We start from the raw sequence: 24,087 nt of genomic DNA on the forward strand, positions 1-24,087 counted from the left end.
TAACCTTTCCATGCCACCTTTTTCTGCTCAAGTAATGTGGCAACTTCACTATTCATCCAACTTGGAACCCTTCTCGTAGAGTATTTTTTTAATGATATATACGCATTCAAGGCATCTGTGATTAATGTTTTAAAAGCATACCACAGTTCAATTGTATTCATTCTCTGCGCGATATCTACCCAGTTAACAGAGGCCATGTAGTACCTTAAGGCATCGTAATTTCCTTTTCTGAAATTAAAACCCATTCCTTTGCCTTTTACTTCTGCTACCTCTCTCGTCATCATCCACCGTAGAACTCCGTGATCACTTCCTGCTACTGGTTCCTCTACTGTCAGCCCTGTTATGTCATCTGATTCATGTGTGATGATGAGGTCTAAGATATTCTTTTCTCTAGTACTTTCCCTGACATGTTGATACAAATAACAGTCATCTAGTTGATTTAAAAATTTTATTTCCCATGTCGAGTTTCCTTCCCATTTATTCCAATGAATTAGAGGCAAATTGAAATCACCCATAATAAGGCATTGACGCTTACTTGCCCATTCCATTTGCATGTAGAGGCTTTTGTCATAATCTTCACAATCACCTGGTCTGTAATTCAAATGTCTGAATCCGGAAAAGCTATCGTCGCACTCAGGCTGCTTCTGATAAGAAGCATTACCCCACCACCCCTTCTATCTACCCTATCCTTCCTAAATACATTAATATGCAAGCCGTACTTAAACTCATCATCCCCAATTTCCGGGTGGCACCACGTCTCTGTAAGCCCTATTATGTCCGCGTTACTTGTTTTAACCAGCAGTTCGAATTCGCTTATTTTATTGACGACACTTCTAACTTTACTATATAAACAATTAAGACTTACTATTCTTGTATATTTAATAACCCTAACACAACCCTTGAAGTTTTTTAGGCTCTCTTTCCTGATATTAGCTACCCGCTCACGTGAAACGTCTTTGCCCCCAGAACATCTAGATAATACGTCCAGTTGGGATAACAGATAAGAACTCTTAAGGTATGTGCAAGAGTTACTTTGACCAATATTATCAGATAAACGTGTGTCAGTTTTACCCACATCACCCCCCCTAACTAGCAGTTTCCCTGAACCTTTAAGGTGTCCTCAATAATACTGGCAAAAACTTTTGCACCAACTTTGTTTAAGTGTATCCCGTCTCTACAAAACAAATTCCTTCTACCTACAAGCGTGGGCCATGCTGATAGAAATTTCTCCCCAAAAGCCTTGCAGAGTCCTTCAAGTCTTGGGTTAATCCAAAAGGCTCTTAACATATAATCCCTCCTATCGTGTCTGGGCAAAATTGCAGACACATAGACATTATGGCCTAGCTCGCGGCATTTCCTCAGCATGGTTCCAACAAATCGTCAGATCGTGTACGTTTAATATCATTAGTCCCCACATGAATAATAATATTTTCTTTACCCCCTTTAAAATCTGACAATCTGTTGGTGACATCATCAATAGTTGCTCCCGGCAGACATACCCTGGTTCTACTCCACCTATCCTTATTACAAAAAATATTCCCCGTTTTCCTGACAATGGAACTGAACGACCTTGGAACTGAATATGATGCAAGGAAGCCTAAGGCTCATGCTGCACCAGAGAGAAAAAAAAAAAAGTAAAATAGTTTATAAAACAAATAATTAAAAAATAATAAACGAAAAGGAAATAAACAACCTATGCATTTCCCTCTTGCAACTATCCAGCTGACCTTTGAATTTTCCCAAACTGTCAGCCTCCACCACCCATGTAACTTATTCCAGTAATTTTTAACTCATTGGCTAAAATAAAACTTCCTGAATCCAGTCTAAACATCTCCCCCGTAACTTGAATTTGGCCTCTAGTTCTAGAATAATTTATAACAGTGAAAATTTTGCTCTCATTCATTTTACTTTTGCCTCTCAGAGCCTTAAACACCTCAATCAAGTCTCCTCTAAGGTGCCCAATTTCCCAGCTGTGCAACCCACATATTCGAAGTGTCTTTTCATATAGACGACCTTTTGCCGATCTCACCAGGCGAGTTACCAGTCTTTGGACTCTTTCCAGAAGCGCGATGTCTTTCCTTAGGTGCGGTCTTCGTACTTGAACACAGTATTCCAAGTTTGGTCTAACAATAGCCTTATATAATGCGATTATGACGTCCTTATCTCTACTAGCAAATGTTCGATAAATCAACGATAGGACACCATTGGCCTTCCTTGCAAGCTGTCTGCAATGCTCGGAGAACTTCATGTCTGATTAAGCTGTAACTCCCATGTCTATTTCTTCCACTACAGACTTTAGTTCGACTTCCCCAAGTGTATAAGTTATTTTTGAGTTGCTGTTCCCCAGGTGTACGACCTTGCATTTTGCTGAATTAAAGCATATCTGCCACTTCTTTGACCGTCCCTAAAGTTTATCTAGGTCATTTTGAAGAAGCTCTGCTTGGCAGTGATTATTAACTACTCTACCAATCTTTAAATCATCTGCAAATTTGGACATCATGCCCTCTATTTCTTCATCGATGTCATTAAAGAAAATCAAAAGCAACAGTGGTCTCGATGCTGATCCTTGGTGAATACAGGCATATGACGCAAGAAAGCAAGTTTATACAGCATAAGCCAAAAAAAAAAAAAAAAAAAAAAAACTCTTCCGATTTCACCCATCCATTCGCTCTAAAAGTTTATCCACTTCTTGCTTGAATTTATTTAAGCTATCAACTCCCGCAACGACAGATGGAAGTTTGTTCCAGCAATGAACTACCCGTTGGCTAAAGGCAAATTTCCGCACACCTATTCGACGACTGTCTTTCCTCAGTTTTAGTTTATGCCACTTCAGGTTTATAATCTGAGCAAGAGGAAAAATAGTATCAGCATTGAGCCTGCTCAATCCATTCAAGGCCTTATATAATCAGATCACCTCACAGGTGCCTATTCTCCAAACGCTGCAATTTCAGAACTTAAGCATTTCTTGGTAACACCAACCCTCTGTTCCGGTCACCAATCTCGTTGCCCTTCTTTTACTCGTTCTAGAAACTATACATTCTTCCTAAAATGAGACCTACAAACCTGTACGCAGTGCTCAAGGTGTGGCCTGCTCTTCCCGTATACAGAGGGATAATCACCTCCTTATCCCTGCTAGCAAAATTCCTGTATATCACTGACAAGACCCCATGACTTGCTCTGGCGGTCTGCCTGCACTGCTCAGAAAACTTCATATCTGACTACACAATTACCCACAGGTCTCTTTCATTCTCCACTACGCTGAGTGTAACACCACACGGTTGATACATTTCTCTGGGGTTACTGCTACCATATGAAGTGCGATGCATTTGTCAATGTTAAACTTTAGTTGCCACTTCTCAGTCCATCTACCCAACTTTTCTAGATCCTGTTACGGTAGCACACTGCCATTACTGTCATTAACAACCCTGCCAACCTTAGTATATCAACTGCATACTTGGATATTAAGCCTGATATACCTTCATCAATATCATCGATAAATATAGAAAACAACAATGGACCGAACACCGAACCCTGTGGGACTTTACTAATAACATTAGTCCACAAAGACCAGTGTCCATTGATTACCACTCTTTGTCTTCTCCCATTCAACCATCCTTTTATCCATTGTAGCAACTCGCCCTTAATGCCTTATTACTCCAATTTGTACAGCAGTCCTCCATATGCAACAGTATCCAAAGCTTTCCTGAAATCCAAGTATATGATATCAAAATTATTTTTTGCATCCAGTTCCTTTGTGACCACATCATAGTATCCAATCAAATTGGTCAGACGAGACTTCCCCTTAACAAACCCATGCTGTGTCTGAATTACTACTGTAGTCTTGTCTAGATGATCCTGCAATACCTTTTTAACCAGTGACTCCATTATTTTCTGGGAACAGAAGTTAAACTAACAGGTCTATAATTATTCGTGTCATCCTTTGATCCCGCTTTGTGAACTGGAGATACGTTTGCACATGTCCAGTACACAACCTCCCCTGAGTCCAACGATGCACTCATAATTATGACTAAGTGTTTGCTTAATTTTTTTGCCGCCTCCTTCAATATAACGGGATCGGATTGCTGGTGGGATATTTGATGCAGTGCTTGCTCTTTTTTGGAAATACCTTTTATTTTTGTCATGCGAAATAGCAGTCGTCGAAATGATTCTTGAGCTCGTGCCACACCATAGGGACGGCAAAAGGTAATGCTCTCAGCTTGCCATATAACCAAAGCCTTAAGTTCGTTGTGCAAGTAATACAACAGATATGTGGAGCCCAAATTTTTTCTTGGTCGCCGATCTTGCAGCCGAAGTAAAATGAATATGCAACTTTGTGACGTATATTTTCTTACTCTGAGTTTTTGGGGTTAAGTGTCCGCAAGCATAGCAGAAGTCTGGGTGATTTACGCAAATTCTGTGCTTTGTCTTCTCCATTTTAACGATGCATTAACCTAAAAACAGTAAAAGCAATGGTTTTAAAAGCAAAAATAAAAGCAATTCACCTTCTGTTCAAATTGGTAAATTTGAACAGAAGGTGAATTCTTGTAGCGTATTTTATCATGCACTGTATATTGAACAGTTGAATGGTGTAATAAAATTAATAAAAATAGTGACATGTCTGGAAAAGTGCATCAAAATCAAATTATACTATATTGCAAGAACAGTAAAGACGTGTTTGTTAACTTTTAGCCCAATAAACAAAACCAACCAAAGATTAATAAGTTTAAAAATTGTATTTCAAACAGTAATGATATCTTTGTACAGAATCCAGTTATCTACCTATATCTCAAAACCGAGAAGTGATAGGAAATTTTTATGATTGATTTTAAATTCTATACATAAAACTTGACCAGAAACAACCATTGATTTATTTGCTGGAGGTAAAAATCATGTTGGGTAGTGTTATCTGACTTGCTTCGGTAGCACGCTCACCCCTTTTTTGAGCGAATGCTCTGTTAGAATAAATTCAGTCTTACAGTCACATTTTCCAGTGATTTGAATCTATCTGTAAAGATAATCCCTGGCGTAGCGAAAAATTGGAATATCCCCACACACTGCTCCTTTACAAAAAGTGTACCCTATGAAACTTCTTGCGGTGTGGGAGTTCGATATCTTTAGAATTGCTACAGTACGGATATATTGTTTTTAATCAACAAATGTCATTTCTTCATCGGAAACTTGGTCTATCGATATTAAGATTTTGAAAAAAGGTATTTTCATCCTATGCGTACACATTTAGTCAAATTTCATAAATATCGAATATGAATTTCGATATCTTTTTGCATCCACGAGTAGGGTTCTTGCCCTCATTTGTAGCTCTTCAGAAAAATCGATATTTTTTGTGAAATAACGTGTCCAGAGTTGATATCTTAATTTGAGATTACTCTGATGCGGAACCTTTCATTTAATGGTAGTTAATTAAACCTTAATTGCCAGTTTTAGTAGTAGTAGTAGTAGTGGCACGTGATGCAAGAAAGCAAGTGTATGAGCTTATGCAGCATCAGCCAAAAAAAAAAAAAAAAATCACACCATTCCCTCCAAATTGCCTGTCCAGTTCCTCCTTAAATTTATTTAACCTATCAACTTCCACAACGACAGATGGAAGTTTGTTCCAGCAATTAACCACCCGCTGGCTAAAGGCAAATTTCCGCACATCTATTCTACATCTGTCCTTTCTTAATTTGAACTTATGTCCCCGTAGGTTCGTAATCTGAACAAGTGGAAGGATCCCATCAGAATTCAGCGTGCTCAACCCATTCAAGGCCTTATAGACCTCAATCAGATCACCGCGCAGGTGCCTAGTCTCCAGCCACTGCAATTTGCAGAACTTAAGCCTCTCTTGGTAAGAGAATCCCTTCATTCCCCTCACCAATCGTGTTGCTCTTCTCTGTACACGCTCAAGCAAATCTACATCCTTCCTAAAATGAGGCCTCCAGACCTGTACGCAGTATTCAAGGCGTGGCCTGACCATTGCCTTATACAGAGGGACAATCACCTCCTTTTCGCTGCTAGCAAAATTCCTATATATCATTGACAAAACCCCATGACCTGCCCTAGCAGCCTGTCTGCATTGCTCAGAAAACTTCATATCTGACTGCACAATTACTCCCAGGTCTTTTTCATTTTCTACCACCTTAAGTGTAGTACCACACAGTTGGTACGTTTCTCTGGGGTTACTTCTACCCATATGCGGACGCCTCCGTAGCCAGGTGGGAAGGAGCAGCAGTGCCTAGCACACGCTTCTTGATTAGACCGGGGTTCGAGCCCGTCACCACCAAATACGGAGGATGCGGAAAGGTCAGGGAATGACCACCGCATATTCCCTTAGCAATATGGCCTTAGTTGCTAATGCTCCAAAAAACAACAACAACTACCCATATGCAGTACTTTGCATTTGTCAAGGTTAAACTTCAGTTGCCACTTCTTAGCCCATCTGCCCAAATTATCTAGATCCTGTTGCAGTAGCACACTGCCATTACTGTCATTAACAACCCTGCCAACCTTTGTGTCATCTGCAAACTTCGACATTAAGCCTGATATACCTTCATCAATATCATTGATAAATACACAAAACAACAGTGGACCCAACACCGAACCCTGTGGGACTCCACTAATAACATTAGTCCACGAAGAGCAGCACCCATTGATTACCACCCTCTGTCTTCTCCCACTTAACCATCCTTTTATCCATTGTAGCAACTTACCCTTAATACCATTCTGCTCAAATTTGTACAATAGTCTTCCATGCGCAACAGTGTCAAAAGCTTTCCTGAAATCCAAGTATATGATATCAAAATTATTTTTTGCATCCAGTTCCTTTGTGACCACATCATAATAACCAATCAAATTTGTCAGACAAGACTTTCCCTTAACAAACCCATGCTGTGTCTGAATTATTGCTGCAGTCTTGTCTAGATGATCCTGCAGGTCATTTTTAACCAGTGACTCCATTATTTTACTCGAAAGAGAAGTTAAACTAACTGGTCTGTAATTACTCGTGTCACCCTTTGATCCCCCTTTGTGAATTGGGGATACATTTGCACATCTCCAGTCCGTGGGAACCTCCCCTGAGTCCAAGGATGCTCTCATAATTATGGCTAAGGGTTTGCTTAGTTGCTTTGCCGCCTCCTTTAAAATAACTGGATAGATCCCATCCACCCCAGGTGCCTTTCTTATGTTTAACTTCAATAATTTCTCCTCCACTTTGCTCTCAGTTATTACAAAATCATTAAGCACACTGCTACAATTTGATAACCTTCTTCCATTTAGACTTGACAACTACGAGGGGATTTAATTGACGTATTTAAAGCTTTAAATGGATTGAGTAAACTGGACGCTGATGGCATCCTAATTCTTCATCGAACTACCCTATAAGGTTGCTTCCTCCTATCATTTGCTACCATTTACTAATACGTTGTCCATTTATCATCTATAGTTAATTATCTTCTTAATTACCATTATCTTATCTTATCTTAATTTATCTTAATTACCATCTCATTATCTTAATTACCATCTCAGCACCGTCAGTCAAGAGCCCATCAAACACAGCGCGTGCGCGTCGGTGTGACGGCTGCCTAATCTTGAGCTCCTCAAATTTTCAGTGTTTAATGTATTTTTTTAGCGAGTCTGAGTAATATGTTCGTATAGTGACTTCCTAAGTTATCCTGCATCCTTGGTGAAGATGAATACCATGAATCTTTAGGTAATTATTGTTTTTTACGTGATTTTTTTTCTTGCCTGTACTGTATTCATATTTGCCGCCTTTGCTTGTCTCAATGCCCGGATGTTAACTCCTTGGTTACTAGCCTTCACTGCTCGCTAACTCTTGCCCACTACTGTATCACAAGGTCAAGCAGTTGCATTGTGTTTGGAGTTATTCGCCAGTCGACCCCCCGTATTGCAGGACGTTTACAATTCCGACCTATTTACGCTCCCGCTCTACTTATGAGACTGCCTTCGGCAAAAAGCTGGAAGAAACTTGGCAATCAAGCGTTTGGTTATTTGTCTGCTATTTGCCTGGCAACGAAGTTTTGAAAATTGTCAGCTTTTGCCTGGACAACGCTCTCAACAGACCACTTTTACTTTGACTACTAAACACAATTGTAAACTCTTTTTCAACCCACTCGTAATCCTTTATCTGCGCCTAAAATCTGAAAATGCCTTTAAAGCAAGATCACCCAAATAATGAAAACTGCGTAATTTGTTCCGGACGTAGTTATAGAATGTACTTCCTGTCTCAAGACATACGGAAGCGAATGTCTCGCGTTGGACCTAAAGAGGCTCGGGAGCAGCGACGGAAAGTATGGCAGTGTCCCCCCTGTAAGGGAGAAAATTATATGCAGTCACTAGGAACAACTGGTGAAACTTCTAACAATGACGTTAACCAAATTTCGGATTCACTTGAGCACAGGACCCAACCCGCACCTGAAGTAGACACGGAACAACTGAGATCATCAGATTCACATGTGGAATTGACCCCTGACTCATTACTGGCAGAACAAAATCTCATCATGCAAAAATCAAGTAGTTCCCAACAGGATAACATCCTATCAACAGAGATCTCTGCAATAGTTAATCAAGCATCACTCGAACACAGTCCACTCTTTGTCTCGCTCCTCACAAATATCGAGACAACTCTATGTAAGAAGCTATCCCCAATTAATAATATCCTCGCAGACCTACTGCTTGAAAACAAGCGACTACGAGAACAAAATGAATGCATGCACAAAACATTGGAGGTGTTGGGAAAAAACTTTGATGACCTGAAGCACTCTGTTTGTGATCTTGCTCTTCAAACTAACCATCATGAGCAGCATCCTCCGGACGGACACGTTCATGCGAAACCGAGAGTTCCTACCCAAACCACCCCATCTTTATTATCACATGACTCCTCTCCATCCCCCATTCTTACAAGATGTGAGTCTGAAGTTGTGTGCCCTGAAATCACAGCAGATGCCAGCGAATACTCTGGAAATACTGCCTCCCAGAAGATCCAGAGAAGTCATCAGGAGCAAAACCTGCCAAATTGCACCTTTTCGCGATCACAAAACTCACATATGGGGTCCCCGCGCTCGAGACCGGATAATGCTTTTTCCGCGGAAGTACATCGCAATTGTGGCTCCACCTCAAACAACGTGAGAGGTAAACATTATACAGGGACTACGATTGTATCTAATGTAAAGACCCATAGAGACACTACAAAGTATGCAATGATTGCAAGCCAACGAACAAAAGAACAAAGAACACTGGCCCGTAATCCAACTCTTAAGGAACTGAGCCCCAATCTTAAAGTTATTGGAACCAATTTGCACTTCAGCAAGATGCAAATTGCGAACACTCGAATGATGGACAAGCGGATGCGTAATGTCTTCATTAGTAGGCTCTCCCCTGCTACCACAGCTGATGATGTGGAAAACCTTCTTGCTGCATTCAAAATGAACGGTAGAGTCACTAAGCTGTCCACGAAATATCCCACCTACGCCTCCTTTAAGATCGATGTAGCTGATGCAGATTTTGAAGCACTCTTCAATCCTGAAATCTGGCCTGCTGGAGCTCTAGTTATGCCATATCTCGGGCAGCGATATAGAAGTAATGGAAAGGACTCCCACCAATGGTACCCTGATTCATAGCAATCCCAGATCTTGTTGCCGCAACCAGAATCACAGACACAGAACACCAAGATGCCGATCCCTGTGCTCGTCAATCCTAGACACACCCCGCTGAATCGAGTAGTGCCATGTCAGAGACCACCCATCCGTATCAAAGTACCCAGAGTACCTGCTTGCACCATCTTTTATCAGAATGTGCGTAGTCTTAGGAACAAGCTTGATACTATGGAGCAAATTCTGCTCCCCGGACATTTTGACCTGCTCGCCATCACCGAAACCTGGCTGAATGATGATGAAGAATTCCTAGCGGCAGTTGCCCCAGCTGATTATGGGGTCGTATTCACATCTCGGATTGCACGCAAGGGTGGAGGCGTCGCATTATTCTACAAGAAATCCGCTTTCAAGCTATTGGATAATAAATCCAGTAACTCTCCTAACTATGAAGCAATCCTCGTTACGTTAGGATACAACTTCGTGACGTTTGACGTCTGTGTGCTGTACATACCCCCAAAGCCGTCCCAGCAAGTCATCCTTGAAGTTTCCAACTGGTTAATCAATCAGCTGCATCCCACAGCTTCTCACTTAGTTTGTGGTGATTTCAATTTACCTCCTCAGCTATCTAATCTGAAAAAGGATCTTCTGGCACACTTGAGATGTGCTGACCTACAACTTATTAATGAAGCTCCAACCAGGAGGAATAACCTCTTAGATCTAGTTCTAGCCTCTTTCCCTTGTACCCTGGATTACATTACAGAAACGTCATTTGACTCTGATCATGTCCCAATACATGTGACCGCATATCTGCCAGCCCCCAAATTAGAAGCCAGAAGGACAACAACAAAGGTTGACATCACTAGCCCCAACTTACTTGACGTAGATAAGTGCATCAGAGCCGCCTCTCTCATTCCTTGGGTGGCCTTAGAGACTTGGGACCCAGAACTAGCTGTGAACATTCTCACAAACTGGATCAACACGGTTGCCAAATATGCTGCCTCCAAAAAGATCACAATCAGTCCATATACAAGACTTTGGTGGAATTCTGAACTCAAAATGAGTTTCCAGCTGAAGCAACAGCTCCATCGCACATGGAAACAGTCACAAAATGTCAATGATCGTATCGTTTATTCAAGGGCACGGGCTCAATTTAATCGCCTGAAATCCGAGGCAATCAAATTATACGTTAACCGTGAGCTGGCTAAAGGAAAAATCCCATACAAGAAAGTGAACCCTCATTTTCCTTTACAACTTGATCCTGAATTGTGGCTCGATTTCGTCACAAGATTTAACCGTAATCCTATGCCAAACTCAGATCTAGCTCTACTAACAGAGCCCATCCAGCAAGAAGTGTTGAACAACATTCAGATTACAAAACAACAGCTGATCGTAGCCATCAATTCTCTACCTGCCTCGTCAACCACTGGTGATGATGGAGTTCCCCAATTCATGCTCAAATGCCTAAGTCCGTACATTATTCAGCCACTTTTAATTATCTTCAACCAGTTACTCTCGAACAAAATTTTCCCACAGCAGTGGAAAAACTATCTCATCAAACCTTTAGCCAAAGTTCAGTCGCCATCGAAACCTAAACACTTCCGACCCATCTCCAACTCCTCCAGCCTGCTGAAGCTCCTGGAGAAGGCCTTACTTCCCATCCTCACTAAGCAGATCTTGCCCAGTAATCCAGCCCAAATTCACTACTCCCTTCCAAACAGATCAACGATCAGCAATCTGCTAGCCACCACGAATACTATCTTGTCAGCATTGGAGAATAGGCAGGAACTAGCTGTGACTTACTTAGACATTGAGGCTGCATTTGATGCCGTCCAAGTAAACCAACTTCTCACTCTCCTGGAATGCCACTTCCAGATCACAGGGAACATATTATGCTTTCTCTCCTCTCTTCTGAATAACAGAGTTATAAAGCTTCATACAGGAGATCGCACCCTTACTAGATCCGTCACCGCAGGAGTCCCACAAGGAGGGGTCATTTCGGGCCTTCTATTTTCATCCATTATCTTCCCACTGGTTGCACATTCTCGATGTCTACTGAGCTATGCGGACGATATCAAGATACTCACTCCCATCATCCCAGGTCAAGACCTAGATCTGGTAAAAGTGGAAATTAACAACACTCTCACCACAGTCACATCTTACCTCTGCCAGTTTGGGCTCAAGATCAATCCTGCTAAGTCCGAATTCATGGTGTATTCATTGAAGCAAACGCCTTCTTCTCTCCAGCCTTCGGTCGGCAACACCCTCATCCCAATTGTGTCCAGCCATCGTGATCTGGGCGTTGTATTCGACCCAAAACTTCGATTCAACGCCCACATCGACATGCTCCTCACACGTGCTTCAAGACTCCGGTGGATAGCAAAACAGCATCTCCTTCATATCACAGATAAAAAGATAACTGTGAGGTACATAAGAACAGTTATCTTTCCACCTTTACTCTATGCTGCTGAAATTTGGGCGTCAGCGGCACCGTCAATAAAGAAACCACTCTTTGCCACAGAATTCTGGCTCCTAAAGTGGGCCAACAGGAAGCACAACCTTCCAGCTCAGATTCGTACCACGCAGCTAGCCAACTCTCTCGGAATTCCACGGCTTCCCACCTTAGTCGACGACCAACGCCTCCTAGCAACAGTCAAGATGTTAACAGGCATAATGGCAACACCTTCATTCTGGGATACCTGTGGCTGGAGGAACCCCCCTGCTGCCCTTAGGGCCAATCCCGAGCTCTACTCGCATTCAGCACGACTCCATCTCTCGGACAGGTTCCTTCCTCAGCAGATGCTCAAGCAAACCCAGGCACTGGACGCCGACCTCAACAAATTCGCTGCTGACCGGACTTACCGGAAAAAAATTATGACGAGTAGGACTAATCAGCAATGACTGATGTGTGCCTTGCATCTGTTCCTGTCTGATTGAGCTGGTGCTCTTATCTCGATGTTAAGTCAGCTCAATCAGACCTAACTCTCGTCAGGAGTTCTCTCCTTTGTATAAAATATGTTTTCTTTTGTAAAATTACCTGTTTTTGTAAATTAATTGTTCTATTTTCCCGGAAGTTTGGGAAACTGTAAGCCCCTGGCTTTATGGCCGTGAAGGGTAATAAAGATTATCTCTCTATCTCTCTCTCTCTCTCTCTCTATCTTCCTGTTGGAACGTATCTTCCAAGGCTTATGCATAAGACATTTATATTGGGCTGTGTCAAATCTGTTTTTAAAATAGATGTATCAAAGTTATTTTTTGCATCTCCTTTTTGACTACTTTTTGTGGAATTTGCTAGTCCGGTTGAGCTTTAAAAAGCTTTCGGAAAAGTGCTTTGAATTGTTTTACGAATGAAATTCAAGAGATGAAACCTATCAATAATGATTGGAAAGTTTTTCGCACAGTAACTTTGAAGAAAACAGTGATTCACATCATAGTTATTAACTGAGTTATGAAGTTACATAAATCCGTTAAGGTGAAGCAACCAGAACGCACTCTTTGTATTTTCTGGAATATACCCTAATTTTTCAAGAGACCGGCGTTTTTTTTTTCATTTATTTAAAAACCACCAGTCTTTACTTGGCCTAGGATATCCCAGTATGAGGATATCCTAGGCCAAGTATCAGTGTTAACATTCTGCAGTATTTTGTGAAGGAAAAACCACATTTTCTGAAAGGTTGTATTCGTGTCTGTTGTCTAAGTATTGCACTCATATCCATGGGAAGGCAGAATGAAATCCTTCCAGCGGTTTTACTCCTAGGGTGATGTCAACAGATAGAATGAATGAGACCTCTGTTTTATTACATTTGTATTCTCATTTCATCGCAAGTAGCAGTCATGAAGCAACTGCTCATGCAGTCCGAAATTTTGTTTTGAATTGAGACGATAACAGCGTCAACAATTTTCCTATTGTAAACAAAACACATTTCATTACCAAGGGTTAGGCAATCAAAATACTTCACGGACGTTAACCTCCCTTTATACGAGTAGCGCAAGAAAAACTTTAGAAGATAGTTCTCGATTATCGGGCTCTGGTTGAGGGTTTCTTATTCCTTATTCTCGTGTAAAAAAATGACAAAATTCGGAAGGGTCAAAATTTACATAAAACAAGATAAAAAAGAATTATTTACGAAATTAAACACTTTTATAGCGTGTTAAAGGAATTGCTGCAAACTGCAGCCAGTAATGCCGAGGAGGCGCCAACTGCTATACCCATGACAACAAAAATTAAAATCAGACTGCCAGATAAGAAAGGAAACTGAAAATAAGATAAGTTTACAGACCCCCCTTTTAAAGAATGGCTGCTTAAGGAAACAAGCAGCAAGCAAAGTGTGCAGTCGTGGCCGAGTGGTTAAGGCGACGGACTAGAAATCCGTTGGGGTCTCCCCGCATAGGTTCGAATCCTGTCGACTGCGTAATTTTTTTTTTCATGGTGTCTTGTCAATGATATATGGGAATTTTGCTAGCAGGGATAAGGAGGTGATTATCCCCTTGTAAACACAAAAAAATATATTGTGAATGATGTCACTGTCCTAAATAAGGTAAATGTTGGAAGTGATCACAGAATGGTAAGATGTACACTTGATATAGATGTAGGAAAGGAAAGGAAAAAAACTGACTCGAGTAAATAATACAAAGGTCTTTGAAATAACAGAAGAGGAGAAAAAGCAGTATGTACTGGAACTTAAGAACAAGTATGAGCTTCTGCAGACTGCTGAGGACCAAGATATCAACGAGGAATATTACAACTTTTTGAAAGTGATAAAGCCCAAGAAACCTATAGGGAAAAAGAAATCCAAAGAAGAAAAAATTAGTCAAGAAACACTTGTCATGATGAACCGAAGACGACAAATGAAAAGCAAGAAAAACACTGACAAGGAGAAAATTGAGTATACTGAGTTATGCAAAACCATTAGAAAGAGACTCAGAGAGGACATAAGAAGATTTAACACAAGAAAAGTAGAACAAGCATTAAGGGAAAACAAAGGATTTAAATCAGCAGCCATGAGCCGTAATACAGAAAGACAAATGATACTGAAACTGAAGAATAGCGATGGTGTACTTATAAACAGCAGAGAAGGCATAATTCAAATAGCAGAAGACTACTATAGAGAATTATACAAGGAGCGAGGGAATGATACCAGCAGTGGGGAAGATGGATTGCAAAGTAGCAACACATACGACATACCCAATATTCTTCCTGATGAGGTAGAACATGCATTGAAGAAAATGAAGAATCAGAAAGCCCCGGGGGAAGATGAAGTTACTGTAGAGTTGTTAAAATTGGGAGGAAGAGACATAACACAAAAACTGGCAAGGCTCTTCACAAAGTGCATTAGAAAAGGTGTGACGCCTAAGCAGTGGAATAATGCAATCATAGTTTTGCTGCATAAGAAAGGAGATAAATCAGAAATTGGAAATTATAGACCAATTAGCTTGTTATCCCACATCTACAAGTTGTTCACAAGGGTCATTACTAACAGATTAGAAAGAATACTGGATGAGAATCAACCGAAAGAGCAAGCTGGCTTTAGGACAGGATTCTCAACTATGGATCACCTTCATGTAATATCACAGCTAATGGAGAAAGCAAATGAATATAAAACACCATTATGCCTGGCATTTGTGGATTATGAAAAGGCATTTGACTCCATACAGCATAAGGCAATGTTTCGGGCACTGGAAAGACAAGGCATTGATACCCCATATATTATGATTTTGAAGAAAATATACGAGAGTGCTACCTCCTTTATTAGACTAGACAAAGACAGTTGGAAATTTAAAATTGAGAAAGGAGTTCGACAAGGAGACACAATATCTCCTAAGCTGTTTACTGCTGCCCTTGAGGAAGCTTTCAGAAGATTAGACTGGTCGCAGAAAGGAGTCAATGTGAACGGAGAGTACCTAAACCATTTGCGATTTGCAGATGACATTGTGGTCATAAGCCATGATCCCAAAGAATTAGAGGAAAATCTTAATCAGTTATGCACAGTTAGTAAGGATTTTGGACTAAAGATGAATATGGCTAAAACAAAAGTAATGATGAACAAGTATGCCACAGAAAGAGACATAATGATTGAAGGAGCAGTAATTGAAAAGGTGGAGTCATATACTTATCTGGGACAAGTTATTAGCTATAATAATGATAAATGGCTGGAAGTCAAGAGAAGAATAAATTTTGGATGGATAGTATTCAGGAAATATAGTCACATACTGAAGAGCAATATCCCAGTTTGTCTGAAACGTAAAATAATGGACCAATGTATACTCCCCACCATGACTTATGGAAGTGAAACTTGGGCACTCACCAAAAGAATGGAAGAGAAGCTGAGAACCACACAGCGAAGAATGGAACGAATCATATTGGGAATAAGACTGTTAGATAAGAAGAGAAACACATGGATTAGGCAACAAACTCAAGTAAAGGACATTCTTATCAAAACTAAAGAACTAAAATGGTCTTGGGCAGGACACATAGCTCGAAGACATGATGACAGATGGACTAAGAAAATAACAGAATGGTATCCAAGAGGAGCTAGAAGAAAACCTGGAAGACAAAGGCGGAGATGGATAGATGAAATTCATGAGTTTGTGGGTAGTAAATGGATGTCCAGTGCTCAAAACAGAAGGAACTGGAAAGTTGCTGGAGAGGCCTTCATCCTGCAGTGGATTGAAAATGGCTGATGATGATGATGATGATGATGATGATGATAAAGCAATGATCAGGCCACATTTGAGTACTCCGTACAGGTCTGGAAACCTAATTTTAGGAATGACGTAGAGTTGCTAGAATGAGTACAGAGAAGGGCAACAAGACTGGTGAGGAGAAAAAAGGTGCTCTTACGAAAAAAGGCTTAAGTTCCACAAATTGCAGCTTCTGGAGACTAGGCACCTGCGAGATGATCTGATTGAGGTGTATGAGGATGGGATTCTTCCTCTTGCTCAGATTACGAACCTGAGGGGGCATAGATTCAAATTGAGGAAAGACAGTTGTAGAATAAATGTGAGGAAATTTGCTTTTTGCCAGCGGGTAGATTGCTGGAAAAAACTTCCATCTGTCGATGTGGACGTTGATAGCTTAAATAAATTCAAGGAAGAAGTGGACAACACTTTTGGAGCAAATGGATGGGTGAAATAGGAAGTTTTTTTTTTTATTTCCTGTTTCTGTATAAGCTTGCCTTTTTGTATCAGATGCCTTTATTAATGCTAAATCCCCTCCCCTACGCCAACAGGTGTAATTCAAACACGCACTCAGGACGAAAAACACAAAAAAGTTTAGGGGACCAAGTGACCACTTTTTTAAGAGGGCATCGGAGGTTTTCGCTGTGAAAACATCTTTGGTGGCAACTATTAAATTTTTCAGACTGAAGTAAAACCGATTGGTAACGAAAATGCGAGACGGAAATGTCGTCACTTTCTAGATGACAATGGTCTATGCGGGAATAAAATTGAGACTGGAATCAATTACCACTCCTAGAACCTTGTACTCTTTAACTATGGGGAGACGAATGTTGTTGATCTTGACCAACGGAGGACGAGTGATATCCAACTTTGATCCAAGAATCATCATCTTTGTTTTTGACAAGCTGATTTTAAGCTTATTGGCCACAGTCCAATCGTAGAGATCCCGGAGAACAAAATTTGCGGTAGTTTCAAGATCGTCCCTAGAGTTACCATTTACCAAGATGGTGAGATCGTCTGCATGCGCTATTATTTTGACGTTATCGAAAGACCGGGAGAGCCACTGCTACAGCACCATGTTCCATGTAAAAGGACTAAAATACGTAGATTTACTGGTGCAATTGTTAGGGTGTCCCGTGTTGAATGGGGGCTCTCCAGAAAAACTTTAAGGATCTATTACAATGCAGTTTTCCCCCCTCTGATCACGTATGCTGTCCGTGCATGGTTTCACCGGGCTCGGCTCAAACACTTCAAAGCAAAACTCGTCTCATTGCAGAGAACCATCTTGCGGTGTTTAGTTATGGCATACAGGAGAGTCTCGACGCAAGCTCTGCAAGTACTAGCCGGAACATTACTTTTAGACTTGAAAGTTACTTATAGAGGATTTTTATACAAACTGAAAAACCACATTGAGACCGAATTTCTTGGAATAACCGTCAACCTCCAAGATGATGCTAAAAGAGAAAGAAGGAGACTGTGGAACGAGTTAGTTAACGTCTGGCAGTCTCGATGGGATACAGCTCCCGTTGGTGCAACAACGAGAAAATTTATACCACAAGTTTCATTTCTCCTTGATAAACGTGTTCGATTGTGGTTCTGCATGGACATATTCACGTCGTACTTGTTGACAGGACATGGATCGATGATCCAGAGTCTTCTTAGGTTCAATTTATCACAAACAGACCTCTGTTCGTGTGGATCACCAGAGAGTTGGGATCACATCTCGTTTCATTGCTCCCTGTATGATGATCTCAGACTTCCTCTTCAAGCACTTACTAATTTTCAACCAGGACAGGAGTCGTCTCTGCTTCAAAGCTCGGAGTCATGTCAGATTCTTCAGGCTTTTGCTCAAGGCGTATTTCTTGGAAGGCGTTCAGTGTCGACAGATCTCAAAAGAATGCAGCATGATGGTCCTGCTGATGCATAGCTGGTTAGATCCTCCTTTATAATACATAAACTGAAATCCTCAAGAAGTGAAATTTTTCCTCGGCCTGCAGACAAAATTAAGTGCTTTCTTTTTCTCTTTTTTTTATTTCTTTTTTTTTCTTTAGGAGCACCACTAATTTCTTTATTTGTTTATTTATTAAATTATTTTTTTTTGATATATTAAAAAAAGCACCACTTTTTTTTTGTTTACTAATTTATTTGGCTCTTTTTTTTAGCAGCACCACTACCTTCCATTTTACTTATTTTGTTTATTTTTATTATATATATATATTTTTTTTATTATTTATTGATATATTTTTATATTTTTTAATTTTAATTTATTTATTATTAATTTATTTATTTATTATTATTTTTTTATTATTTTTTTTTTATAAATGTTTTATTTTATTTTCTTCTGCTTTATTTCTATTAATGTCGGTTCCATATCAAGCACCATGGGTGATCATTTTTTTTCCCTCTCTTTCCCTCTGGGATGGGCCCCCAGAGGATCCTGGCCTACCTTCTGACAACATCAGGTGGGTCAGAGTCTCTCCTGAGACAGTACGTCCTTTACATGGACTGGCTCACCTTCCCGTGGTGTGGACGAGTACCCAGAATCATCTGTCCAGGCGACTGATGCTTCTGGGTAGCCAAGCGGCCGGAACAGAACAACAGAACACACTCAAACCGACGTCACACACATATCTGGCCTATTTGTAGTGATACTGTTCTTCACAGAGACACGAGGCGGAGTTGAATAAACGTTCTAGGAGCCGCTCTTTACATATACACATGTCCACACACATGTCCTCACAATGGTCTACGCGGTTAGCACAGTGGTATCGTCATCGTCCTCCCCACACCGGGTGGAAAAGGCCCGGGTTCGAATCCTGTCGATGACGCGTGGCACTTTAATGGGCTTCTTTTACTCAGTGGCTGAGGTAGTCGGTCTCAGGCGTAGTTAGCAAGTTTTCCCCCTGTGTTTCTGGGGGGGGGGTTCCGTCCAGCAAAACAGACAAATCGATCATAGAACACACGCAATTAACAGACATAAGACACACAGCACGGCATATGAATTTAAATATTCGGGTGGCCTAATATAATAGTTTGGTTTAGTTTTTAGATGACACAATGGGGTTCCACAGCAGACCACCGAAGACCCCTCTCCACCAGTAGACCCTCTCTTCACCTGTGATCATCATCGACGGCGAATGCTGTGATGCCAACAACACGCTGGTTGGACACTGGAGGACTGGAAACGAGTGTGCTGGTCGGGTGCGTTCAAATATTTGGGTGCCAAGCCGACGGATGCCTTCGTGTGTCGCATAAACAATAGGAGGACCCACCGTGCATTGTGCCCACTATCAAGACAGTGCCCACTATCAAGGCAGTGGTTGCTTAATATGGGGCATGCTTTGCTGGCCAAAACTATGACTCCTGGTGTGTGTTTGGACCAACGTTTTATTGGTGAGCTCTACCGGCAGCTCTTGGAGACCATGTATCCTCTGCCATGTCGCAATTTTTTCGGACAGAAAAGAGAACCTTCCAAGACGATAATGCGCTGTGTCATCGGCCCGCACTATGCACGAGTGAGTCGAGGAACAAGGCGCCGACAATATCATCCATCTTGACTGGCCACCAAGTTCGCCTCATCTCAATCCAACTGAACACTTGTAGGATGTTTTGGAATGGGAAGTGAGGTATATGGACACGCAACTCATCTTGACACTGTGGAAAGCCTTGCAGGCAGCTTTGCCGCAAATCCCTACGGACTTGTTCAGACATGTGGTGGAGTTAATGCCTAGACGAATAGCGGTTGTTATTCGTGCGAATGGTGGCCCAACACGGTGTTAGGTAGGTGGTCATAATTCAATGATCACTCAGTGTAAGTCTTAAATAGGGTTAATCCGATGACTAAGAAGCCACCGAAGCCACTCGATGTGCCAAACCAAAATGCAAATGTGCAATGTAATCTACTAACTTACTAACAAAAATTATAAAGCAGGACAGAGCAGAGATTAAAAACAAATGCTCTTTTTCTGTAATTTCGACGAATCTGTGTTATTTCCATAACAAAGATGAATCTGTAGGGAAGGAGAATATCCTCCATATTCTATCCACAAGTGTATCCTTTATCAACTCTACAGTGATTGCTAAGGGACTGTTAAAGACCGGAAAGCGTTGGACGAGAAAAACAAGAGGATAGCCTTGCAACAAAACTTTAAAAGGTTTTTGAAGATCTTTTAATAATGTTGATTGTTTGTTTTATTTATAGTTAAGCGAAAAAAAGTTTCTTAACAGTTTTACAATTCTTTCAAGTACGTTTGCATTTTTTTAACAGGCAGCAAAAAAGGGAGTTTCGCAAACAGTCTATGGGCTTGTTTTTGGGTTTTACCAGCTGACCGTTTTTCTGTCGTGTCCAGTTTATGGGAAATTGGTAAGTTTTTCCAGTTTCTTAATAAATACCTTCTAGCATGTGGCCTCATAATCTTCGATTTCTAATGAAAATAATTAAAAGACCCCACTTCTCTGATATGAATTGTGAAAGAAGAAATAAATTACATTTATTAAATTGGCTGTACACTAATGGTTTTAATAAGTTCCCTAAAGAAATGTGAAAAGTAGTAAGAGGTATACATATATCGATTTTAAGCAAACATTTCAGTTTTTTAAATACAATATCTTGAACAATATCTTGATATATATACACTGAGTGATCACTGAATTACGATCACGTACCTAATACTTCGTAGGTCCTCCTTTTTCCCTCAGTACAGCAGCTATCCAATGTACATTGATTCAACAAGATGTCGGAAGCGTTCAGGAGGTATGGCCAACCAAGCTGTGTGTAATGCGGTCAGCAATGCAGGTATGGAGGTGATTGGTGTATCCAGACGCCTGATATGCCTTTCCATAATGTCCCACAAGTGCTCAATGGGATTGATATTGGGAGAGTTCGGAGGCCAATCGATATGCTGGAAGTCAGAACTGTGTTCCTCAAACCATTCCTGCACAACAAGTGCCCGATGGCTCGGCGCATTGTCATCTTGGAAGACACCTTCGCCATTCGGGAAAAAGTGTAACATAGCGGGGTGTACACATCAGCAAGCAGTTGAGGATAGCGGAGACAACTGATACGTTGTTCCACATGCACCAGGGCTCCAAGTTTCTGCCAGAGAAACATGCCCCACACCATACAACCGCCTCCACCGGCCTGCATTTTTGATACCATGCATGACGGATGAAAAGCCTCATGTTGTTGACGCCAAATCCGTACACGACCATCCACGGTGTGGAGTAAATAACGTGACTCATCCGACCAGCTCACCTCCTTCCAGTCTTCTAACGTCCGACTTGTATGCTCTTTGCAACAGGCGAGTCTTTTACGCCGATGAACCTTGGTTAGGAGAGGATGCCGTAGGGGTCATCTGCTGGTATAGTCCATACGTGCCAGTGTGCGACACATGGTCATAGCAGATATTGTTCTGGGTTGGCCCATGCTGTATTGGGTAATCAACGCTTGAACAGTGCTGCGCCTTTTCGCCTGTCTTTCGCAGACCTTTGCAGTTTTGCCATCGGGTCATTGTTTGACCATTTTGATGCCAGTCTTGGTACACTTTAACTACAACGGCTCTCGAACGCCCCACCAGTTCAGCCGTTTGAGAAATCGAGGCACCAGCTCGTCGAGCACCCACAATCCGTCCTTTATCAAAATCCGATAAATCCTTTTACCCATCACGCTCGGAATTTTACTACCTACTGTACCACTGACACCTTTTCTATGCTACGTAGTCGACTAACTCCTCACTCTCGCACCTCACGTGGTCAACGGATTGCATTCCGTTTTCATAGAGGTGGTCATAATTCAGTGATCACTCAGTGTACATGAATAAAAAATATTTTGATATATATTTGTTCCAATCAAATATCATTAGCAAATTTTGACATGAAAGTTTCCACTAAACTTTATATTTCGGCTTTGTTTGAATTTCTCTCGGATTCGATCCTTGAGTATATTTTTATATTGTCTGAATTTTTTCCGGATTTAATCCTTTAACTTAAACAGTATTCTAAGAATGACAATGAATTCACTTTTCGTTTGAATACCGTCCCCCAAAATATCCAAACTGGGTATTTTGGGGACGTCATTTAGCTAAGTCATTTATGAAGATCGTTCACGATCCAATGATCGATGCCAATGACAATCACCAAACCAATTTACTGATAAAATAACACAAATGCGCTGTTAGGCTCACTGGTGGGTATGCAGGAGGTGAGTGGGCTTCTTAAAGGCTCCAAAGGTATTGCAAAATAGGCTATGATTGTTTCAAGGAGGTCAGTGGGCCTCTGAAAGGCTCCAAAGGTATTCCAAAGTAGGCTATGATTGTTTCAAGGAGGCTGATACCTCCTTGAAACAATCATAGTCTACTTTGGAATACATAAATACATTTTTCTTAGATAAACACGGAGATAATAATTAGTTCTATGAAAACTTAAAAAACCTTGCACCTATCAAAGACCAATCCATTGTGAGAATATAGCAACGGATTCGCAGTGCCATTTTGTAAAGCCTCTTGGTTTACACCTATTTCAAATTACTATAGTGTATATTTATTTGTAGGTTTCTAAGCAACATGATTTCTCCAAACTCGTTTTCATTCCACATGTTTCCTTTTTAAATCTTTTTGACAGGATTTTTTACTTAATTTAGCTGACAAGAGTGGCACCAAAGTTTATGGTAACATCGGGAATATTTACAACAGGGACCTGTTCTATCCTTTTTGGGTAAGTTTTAGTATTTCTTGACATATTATGTTATGTAATTTTTTTTATTGAAATTGTCAGAAATTTCTGTGGGGGATTTTAAAATAACTTATTGGTTACTGGCGGAGAAGATACAAGACCCAGAGCAACTACCACATATTCTATTATACTTTTGAATCACATCAAGATAAAATCGTACAAAATTTTAAGGTCGCCGGGTATAAAATTCAAAACTTGAATTAAAGGCACGTGTTTAGAAGACACGAAATTTTTGCCTTTCAGATATATATTTTTGCAAATACTGTATATACAGTTTTCTGCTTTTCCTGGACGAAAAACTCTAGATTTCGGAGGGGGAACCCTCGCCCGAAACTGGCTAACTTATCCACCGTGTGAAAAAGGCCCTTAGAAGTTCCTCACGTCATCGACTGGACTCGATCTCAGGTCTTTTCCACCCGTTGTGAAGAGGACAGCGATTCTAGCAACTGTGCTACTCACGAGGGCGTTAGCAGTTATGTTTTCCAGTTTACTTTTCGAGAGTTTTCAAAGTACACAGTGCAGCAAAAAATAATGAGACTGAATTTAAAAAAAAAACAAAACAAAAACCACCCACACGAGCGCTTCTGGAGATGGGATGGCGCTAGAGAAGCACAGAAATGTAACTTTGATCGTGCATTCTATTTAACGTCACCATCAGAAACCTAAGAATGAAATAACGGATCAACATCAAGTTTTGTGTAAAGCTGTTGAGAGGTCCTACTGAAACAGGCGAAATGTTACGAACAGCTTATGGGGATGTCCTGAGCAAAAAACATTTCGATGTTTTAAGTATTTTAACGAGGGCAGAGAGGATGCATCAGATAATCCTCGAAGTGGACGCCCAAAAAACGACCTGCAACCCCGAACTGGTGGACTAGTAAAATTGCAGTTTACTAGTAAGTGGCCACGGATTAGCACTGAGAGTGCTAGCAAGTGAGTTAAATGTAAATAAGGAATCACAAGGTCCATAATTACCACAGACTTAGGAAAAAGAAAAATTTGTTCCACTGTTTGAGTGATGAGGAAAATCTTTCTTTTGGCTCACAAATAGGTTGCAGTTCTCAACCATCCTCCTTACCTC

The 24,087-nt window shown here is 40.9% G+C and overlaps 1 protein-coding gene and 1 non-coding gene across 2 annotated transcripts in view; both read left to right on the plus strand.

The window, feature by feature from the left end:
• LOC150077668 (MFS-type transporter SLC18B1-like) overlaps positions 1–24,087 on the plus strand; it is a 74,559-nt gene that overhangs the window by 5,893 nt on the left and 44,579 nt on the right. Inside the window, exons 2-4 of the mRNA XM_090385199.1 lie at positions 20,545–20,640; positions 22,915–22,988; positions 23,814–23,883. Coding sequence (XP_090241325.1) covers positions 20,545–20,640; positions 22,915–22,988; positions 23,814–23,883 — 240 coding nt within the window. The remainder of the gene's footprint in view (positions 1–20,544; positions 20,641–22,914; positions 22,989–23,813; positions 23,884–24,087) is intronic.
• Positions 13,930–14,011, plus strand: TRNAS-AGA (transfer RNA serine (anticodon AGA)). The gene has a single exon. It is a non-coding gene; the product is annotated as a tRNA-Ser (tRNA).

This window comes from Mastigoproctus giganteus, chromosome 11, assembly GCF_048544385.1.
Source record: "Mastigoproctus giganteus isolate SK-2022 chromosome 11, ASM4854438v1, whole genome shotgun sequence".
Taxonomy (NCBI): domain Eukaryota; kingdom Metazoa; phylum Arthropoda; class Arachnida; order Uropygi; family Thelyphonidae; genus Mastigoproctus; species Mastigoproctus giganteus.